This window comes from Copadichromis virginalis, linkage group LG16 (genome assembly GCF_057382275.1).
Source record: "Copadichromis virginalis isolate Kocher_CV1m ecotype Utaka linkage group LG16, C_Virginalis_male_GT1.1, whole genome shotgun sequence".
NCBI classification, from domain to species: domain Eukaryota; kingdom Metazoa; phylum Chordata; class Actinopteri; order Cichliformes; family Cichlidae; genus Copadichromis; species Copadichromis virginalis.
This window is the reverse complement of record NC_140633.1, coordinates 9,992,903-10,001,066: the sequence shown is the minus strand read 5'-3', so window position 1 is coordinate 10,001,066 and position 8,164 is coordinate 9,992,903. Positions and strand designations below refer to the sequence as shown.

Sequence of the window (8,164 nt, the reverse complement as noted above, 5' to 3'; positions counted from 1 at the left end):
GGCTCGGCCAGGGCTGCCCTTTGTCTCCGGTTCTGTTCATAATTTTTATGGACAGGATTTCTAGGCGCAGCCAAGTGGCGGAGGGCTTTCGCTTTGGTGGCCTCAGAATCTCATCTCTGATTTTTGCAGATGATGTGGTTCTGTTGGCTTCATCGGGTGAGGGCCTCCAGCTCGCACTGGAACGGTTCGCAGCCGAGTGTGAAGCAGCGGGAATGAGGATCAGCACCTCCAAATCTGAGGCCATGGTTCACAGCCGTAAAAGGGTGGAGTGCCCACTCCGGGTCGGGGATGAGTTCCTGCCCCAAGTGGAGGAGTTCAAGTATCTCGGGGTCTTGTTCGCGAGTGATGGGAGAAGGGAGCCGGAGATCGACAGACTGATTGGGGCTGCAGCTGCAGTAATGCGGACGCTGCACCGGTCCGTCGTGGTGAAGAGGGAGCTGAGTGTAAAAGCGAAGCTCTCAATTTACCGGTCGATCTACGTCCCTACCCTCACCTATGGCCACGAGCTGTGGGTAGTGACCGAAAGAACGAGATCGCGGATACAAGCGGCAGAAATGAGCTTCCTCCGAAGGGTGGCTGGCCTCTCCCTTAGAGATAGGGTGAGAAGTTCGGCCATCCGGGAGGGGCTCAGAGTAGAGCAGCTGCTGCTCCACATCGAAAGGAGCCAGCTGAGGTGGTTCGGGCATCTGACAAGGATGCCCCCTGGGCGCCTCCTGGGTGAGGTGTTCCAGGCATGTCCCACCGGGAGGAGGCCCCGGGGCAGACCCAGGACACGCTGGAGAGATTATATCTCTCGGCTGGCCTGGGAACGCCTTGGTATTCCCCCGGATAAGCTGGAGGAGGTGGCTGGAGAGAGGGAGGTCTGGGCCTCTTTGCTTAGGCTGCTGCCCCCGCGACCCGGCCCCGGATAAAGCGGATGAAGATGGATGGATGGATGGATGGATGTTTTTGATGGACCTGAAATCTGGGACCTGATGCTTGACACTGAGCGCAAAAGGAAATTGAAGCCAACTGAATTGGAATAAACACATTATTACAGTTTTGGTGGGAAATAGTTAAAATTCCACTCATCGTCTTGATATATCATTATCCAAATGTGTAAAAACATCAGTGATGTCAGTGTGTATCTCAAACATCTGGCGTGTTGTCTTAAATTGGATTTCATGTCTTGAATCGGTGTAAAAGAACTAGGTAACACAACGGCTCATCTTTTACATGCTTCTAACCTTACAAAAAACATTGTTCACCTTTGAGTGTCAGAGAGGTATTTGTTTAATTCATTCCAGTGAATCCCCCCAGAAAACTATAACATCAATAACAAACATAAAGTTATTCATTCGCTGATTAGCAGCCTTTAGCAGTGAATTTTATGGACAACCCTAAGAAAGACGTGGTGCTGCTCCTGGATATCACACGGAAGTAATGCATAAAAAATAATCTGATGTAAAAGGTAAAGTTTAAAAGGAGGTCTCTGATGAGGAAGCGTGCACAGCGCCAGAGCTAGAAGGTGCTGCTCTGCCGAGCCAGAAAGTAATCCCTGTTCTTTTTCCTTCTAGGTTTGAAGAGGACGTAGAGAAACACAGAGACCACTGTGAGGAATGAGATCACAGCCCCTGCAGCCACAACCACCCATGTAAAGGTGGAGTCTGTAGACAGAGAGGCAAAGGTAGATTAGTGTCTTTACATATCAAGGTTTAGTTGTCCTGTCTTTGGTTTGTTGAGGTGATCTCAACAAACCAAAGACAAAAAATATAACTTAATACTGTGTGTGTCGTCAATTTTGCGAGAGTTCGCAGCCTAATGTGAAGAACAGCTCACCTTCTAGTCGAAGCTGTGCAACAACTTCTCGTCTTCCTCCTTTGTTCTGAGTGACACATTTTAACTCTGACTTCTCGTCTTCTTCTGTTATTGGTTCGACAATTAGCCTCAACTCAATCTGGCAGCCTTTGGACACCCTGGTAACCCTGGAAACATCGAGACAAGCAGCCGTCTGTTTTTAATGCTGTGAACGAGGCGTGTCTCTAATGATTTCACATAAAGAGTAATCATTAGAGTCAGAGCTGTTAGCAACACCTGGTAGTAGATTATTTCAATACTGGTGGATCAAATATCCATAACAACCTCTCAGAAATGTGTTATTTAACTTGTCTGAGAGGCAAGACACCATCACAGTTTTTTATAGACCAGACCCTGTAGGAGCGCAAAAGGTTATGTTGGAAATAGGCACGATCGCAAAGTGGGTTTGGAAGAGCACGATGACCCGTGTTTCCGGCTACAGGGCTTATCTTTAGCATGCACATACACATGTTTGTCTGCTGGCCTTTCATTTGTATTTTCTTTTGCAATTTTTCTCATAATGGTTCCATCCATTTATTCTCTAACCTGCAGTCAAAATCGAAGAAGCTATTATCATTCCAAAGTAGCATCAGTTGAACTCGTAATAAACTTACATTTAAGTTAGATAAGGTTTACGTGTAATTTTAGAACCAGTGCAGACAAAATCAAAAATTACCTTCTTCCCCCCTGCAGAGCACGCTTGTCAAGGTACGATGACTCCACTGTCTGGCTATTTACCAACCACGTGACCTCAGTAGAATCTGCTGTTTGACATTCGGTGAGCACCTGACAGAACAGTTTCAGTCCTGAACCTAAAGAAAGTCAGAGGCAAATCTAGATGAGACATTTAATATATATTTACAGTCTGTTTGGTTGTATGTTTATTTAAGAATGAGGTTGTATTGTTATTATTTATTTTAGGACTAAAGAGTTTTATCACTCACCATGTGGACTTTCAAAAACGGTTCCATTTAGTGGTGAAACAATCACAGGTGGCTGAACTATTGGAGCTAAAACATAAACAAGGCATTTCTTCATGAACAGTCCCTCTGGGGAATTTGAATTAATCAAATAAAAAAAAATAAAACATCTATCTATCTATTAAAAAACTCACTGTTGACAGTGCTGGTGCTGATTAACCCAAGGTCAGAGGTCACAGAGATGTTAGGCACAGTGGATTTGGTTGTGATCTCAGGATCAGGGCCTGGAAGACACATCCAAACAAACGGCTCCTTAAATAATAACAACAGTGGACTATTTGGCACAGTAATAATCATTAATGTGTTTGATGGAGTTATCTGTGCGGCCCATGCTATTTCCCTAGTGGGCCAGTAGAGGGCAGTGCACCACAACGCTCTAGTTGTAAAGAAGTAAATTGATGATCTTTATGTAAAGTACTTGACTGTTGCACATTGTCATAAAATTAAAGTGATTTGCTTATTTAAGTATTAATTTAATGAATTTTTTTAAAGATTTTTTTTCTCATTTGCTCTGCATGTTTACTTAAAAAGAAGCGTAAGTGTGATCTGTCCTCTAGCCTGACAGTTGTATTATACTTAATAATCTAAAACTATAAATGCAGTAATAGCCATGTAATAGATAAAAACTCTTATTTAACCCACATTTCTCAGCACATGCATGACTTTGCAGATCACAAACCTTGCACATGGAGAAGATACACTCTGCTGACTTTGTACTGCTGGTTGTTAATGCGCACCCTGAGCTTGCAGGTGTAGATGCCTGCATGGGTTCGCTTCACAGCTGGAATCATCAGTTTGCCTCTGTGCTGTTGGAAGGACCCTGCTCTGCCTGCTGGAGAAGCAGTGGTGTTGGAGTCCTGCAAGAAGGCAGCATGTGGTTAAATGACTCATCACTACCAGCCTTAGCCAATTACCTCAAAAGAGTGTAAAAAAATATCCCTGTCAACCGCATCAGGCAGAAAGTTCCTTGCCAAGCGCCGACAGGTTCGTTCACTCACCTTGTACCACTCTATCATGCTGTCCGTCTTGTTGAAGTTACGCAGAGATGGACACTCTAATGTCAGCGTCTCTCCCACTGCGGCTGTCACTTTATGCGTCAGCTTTTTCATGTCTACTAAAGTGGGCTCGTACACGTGCAGCTTGATACTTCCAGTTACGCAGTAGGTCTCATTTCTGGAAACAAAAGTGTTACAAGTGACCAAGTTTTCTCCAGTTTGAAAGTTTCAATCCGGAGAGGAAAGTATAAAAAGAAACATACTTTCTGCTAGTTTCTGATATGTTGCTTTGTAGCCACCCTGTCTGTAAATTGGAGGGGGGGCGGTTTTCCATCTAATTTCTAACAAAACAGCAAGTAGTTTAAAAAAAAATTGTAAAAATTGAAATGTGAAAAATAATACTTTTATTTTAGGTAATCATTGCATGTTTAAGTGTTGGACATAAAAACTAAACAATGTTGTCATTTGTTCCTATCAGATTACTTATCAGCTTTTGCTAGTTTTACCAGCATCGCCTGTGGAAAGAACGGTCTTGTTACTTGGAGAGATCATTTCTCTTGACTCTGGTTAACTACCTGTATGTGCAGGTGTATTTCCCTGAGTCTGAAGCCACAGCTGGGAGGAGCCACAGCTGGTTATCCTGCTGCTGAACACGTCCCTGATAGTTTGTGCCCTCCATCTCATTGTCCTTGGTGATGGAGTACTCAGCGGTTGGGGGGGCAATGTTGCGTTTTTCAAGAACATGGCTGAATATCGGGAAAGAGAGGATTACTGCTTCACCCTCCACTCTGAATGTCGCCACCTCTGGATCGACCAGGTAGCAGCCATCTGCAAGTACATATTAGGGCCATGTAGTGATTAGAAACGACACGTGCAAAAAAATCTAGCAGTGCAACTCATAAAGTGTGATTCTCACAAGGCAGTCACACTGTCACATGAGCATTAAGTCAGTATTATCAAAAACCTCTTTCAGTCCCTCCAACACACCACCTACAGTGCTCAACATTAGACCTCCACCCGGTGAAAGGTTGATCTTGCTTAACCATTACAGTAACACTTTTGATGTTTCTGCAATGGTTAAGCAACCAGTATGATCAAGCTCTGAGATCCAAATTCTACTTTTTAATGTTAGAAAATAATTATCAGATTTTTTTTTCTTTACACTTTTACGAAAAAGCACATTATAATTTTTTGATGAAGATGCCGTACCTAATAATTTGCCAAATATATAGCTATAATTTTTAGTTTTAAAGAACTTTTTGACAGCCTTCTTTGTGTTTTCTCGTTCTAATAATTTTGGTAACGGCTGTACCTGTAGGGCTTGAAAGATCGCGCCCCAGCATCTACATGTAAACATATGTAGAGTGGGTGATGATCATGGAGTCGGTTGTAATAAGATATCTGTCTAAAAAGCAAGATCACCCCGCTGTAATACTGTAATGATCACAATGCATTCTCTCTGTGATGAATACTACTGCCTCTTACAGTATGCAGTGTGTGTAGTGTAGCTGCTGCAAGCTCACCTTTCGTTGGCAAAGGAGGTAATGGAGGTCCTCCATAAACACAGCTGATGATGACCACAGCACATGTTAAAGGCAAAAAGACCATGATGGCAGTCTGCAGGGAGACAAACGTCTGAAATAAAACATCCACCAGCAAAACTTGTAGTGATGTTTAAACAAGTCGGTTCAGTTGCTTCCAGCTTTCCAGCTTAAATGTTTTTTCCAGTAAAACATTAAAGAAAAGGCTTAAGAGAAAAAATAACCCACAGAGAGGATAAAAAAGGGCATCGAAGGCCAGAAAAATAACAAAGGAAAAACTTCAAATGTTATCCGGACATGAGGCTTTAAACACTGGGCTGCTGAGGTATAAGTGTCCTCGCCTCATAAAGCTTTAACCAAATCGGCTTTTATGCAAACTCTTTTCAGATTGTAGAGGTTGTGACATCAGCACATCGTCATCAAAGATGTCGGCAATCCACTTCATCTCGCCCCCACATCCTAGAGTCAAATTTAGGGAGTTTACCAATGGCACCACATGGGATGACTCATATTAAACCTTTTAAAGTCACTCACATCATAGGTCAGTAAAATGAATAACAATAGTAACTGGACTAAAGATGTAGTATTAAAATATGTTTTTGATGTTCGAATGAACAGAATGGCTTGGTGATAAATTGGGGTTTAGCTACTATTTTTTTATTCCAATACTAAAGACCTAAACTAGTAGTGAGGACAGGTGTAACCTATAGCAATTTTTTATTAAGATCAGGGCAACAATTTGGTAATATATTGCATATTCAGTCAACAATAAATATACATTTAGCAGGGGTGGGGAACTCCAGGCCTCAAGGGCCAGTTGTTGCAGCTTTTAGATCTCACCCTGGGCCAACACACCTGAATCAAAGGATTAGTTCATCACCAGGGTTCTGGAGAAGTAATTTAAATCAGCTGTGTTGGATCAAGGATATATCTAAAACCTGCAGGACACCGGCCCTCGAGGCCTGGAGTTCGACACCTGTGATTTAAAGACGCATAAAAGTGCTGCATAATAACATTAGTGTAAAGTCTACTTGTATTTAATTTTTTCTAAATATAGTCCGTTTACTGTATCCTATTTGCACACATATAGTAGTATATAGCATACTTTGAAAGTTTTCCGTATCGTATTTAAATGCATTTTGTTAGGTAAGATTTCCATAGTTTTGTTTCCGTGGAAACAAGTGGATTTTCGCTTCTGTTTTCTCCTCCGATTACAAGGATCAGCTGAGAGAAGTGAACATTTTCTCGCTCACTCTTACACACAGACAGACAGACACGAGTGCCACACACATGCGGGTGTGATAAATCATTTCCACACTGAAATCCTCCATGTGTCATTAAAAGCAAGGCCCATAAAGTGTGGGAGTGCCAGTGTTGTAAATGAATATGCATACACAAGTCACAATGCACTGACACATTTTCCAGGATTAAGAGTTTCGATTAAAGCCGAGAACAATTTTATAACTCATTTATTATGACCGTTTTTTTTACTGCTACTGCCAAACCTTACAATGCTATCTGTAGTTTCCTTCAGTTTAAGTATAATATTATAAATACTGCATGTGCTCTTATGATAAGCTCAATATTTCATAATTAAATGAACCTTTTGTATTCACACAGTCTACGACGAAACTAGAGAATTTGACCTCCACTTCAAAAATATATCTCAAATTATTAACGCAATGATGGCGACTTAATTCGACATTAAGTTGCGGATGCCTTTGCATTTATCGTGAAAATCACTTATTTAAGAAAAAAAAGTATACACATCCTCGTTTGATTCAGTAGAACTGTCGGTCTGAGAAACATTTACATTTTCTTCCTACAGTGCACCCATACAAATATTTTATTATAGTAGTTTTGGATAAACTCTAAAGTCTCGATCTGTTGCAAACTAAGTAGATTTAAACATTTGTGCAGCAAATGAAATATTTAAAGTAAACATGCTGTGACAGTAAAACCCTGCAATGTAAATGGTTGCAAATATGACAAAACAGAATAAAATATGGAATTTTCAGTACTTATTAGTACATAACAAGCGCATTATTGTTAAAAAGTTATATATTATAGTTAGGCAGTTTTGTTATATAAGCAACCATATGTGTGTACATATAAATACGGCACACGCGTGTACCTAACCTTACTTTCCTATGATTACATACACAGCAATGCAGTATACTCACGGTGTAAAGGTGAGCGTGGCGGTGGTCCTGGCAGTGTGACACTGGTGACAGGTAGATGTGGTGACAGCGTGGACTGAAGCAGCAAATGATCAGTTTCCTATTAGCTCAGGGGAAACCTGCAGTCTCTTTTCAATGTTCCCACCCCTCTGAGGTGGAAATTTCTCAGGTTTCCCAATGTAATGCAGTGTGATGTACAGCTCACCACTCAAGTCTGGTGACTCCAAACACACAGTATATACCGTACACAAACCCACTCAGATGCACTGTGGGAAAAGACCTATAATGATTTCCAAACAGTTTCCCGAGTCTAAAGGCAGCATTCTTGTCTTACATCTGTTTACAGCTGTCGCTCACTGGAATGAGCTGCTGCTTGTGTCTGCATGGACATCTCTGTTTGTTTTAACACATGAACACACATCATCACGAGCGTCACAATGTACTCACAGCCAGCAATGCTGTGTGGAGCCATGCAGGCAGTTCCCCCTGTTGAGATATTGAGCTGCCTTTAGCCACCCCGTCATAAAGGGGTTTGTACTTTCACTGTGGTTCTGAAATTACTTTTTAAAAACTGTGTTCATTGAAAAGCTGTCATTTAAAAGACCCTCAAAACCTTTCTGCTTTCTTACCAC

At 41.7% G+C, this 8,164-nt stretch overlaps 1 protein-coding gene across 1 annotated transcript; it reads right to left on the bottom strand.

The window, feature by feature from the left end:
• Window positions 1-1,254: 1,254 nt before the first annotated feature.
• Window positions 1,255-7,627, bottom strand: LOC146690249 (interleukin-1 receptor type 2-like). The gene is made up of 10 exons (XM_085435219.1): window positions 7,536-7,627; window positions 5,335-5,428; window positions 4,387-4,639; window positions 3,815-3,989; window positions 3,496-3,673; window positions 2,951-3,040; window positions 2,781-2,846; window positions 2,513-2,648; window positions 1,819-1,964; window positions 1,255-1,646 (listed from the first exon to the last, which is right to left on the bottom strand). The coding sequence occupies exons 2-10, from the start codon at window positions 5,417-5,419 to the stop codon at window positions 1,501-1,503; spliced, it is 1,275 nt and encodes a 424-aa protein (XP_085291345.1). The 5' UTR covers window positions 5,420-5,428; window positions 7,536-7,627; the 3' UTR covers window positions 1,255-1,500.
• Window positions 7,628-8,164: the final 537 nt, after the last annotated feature.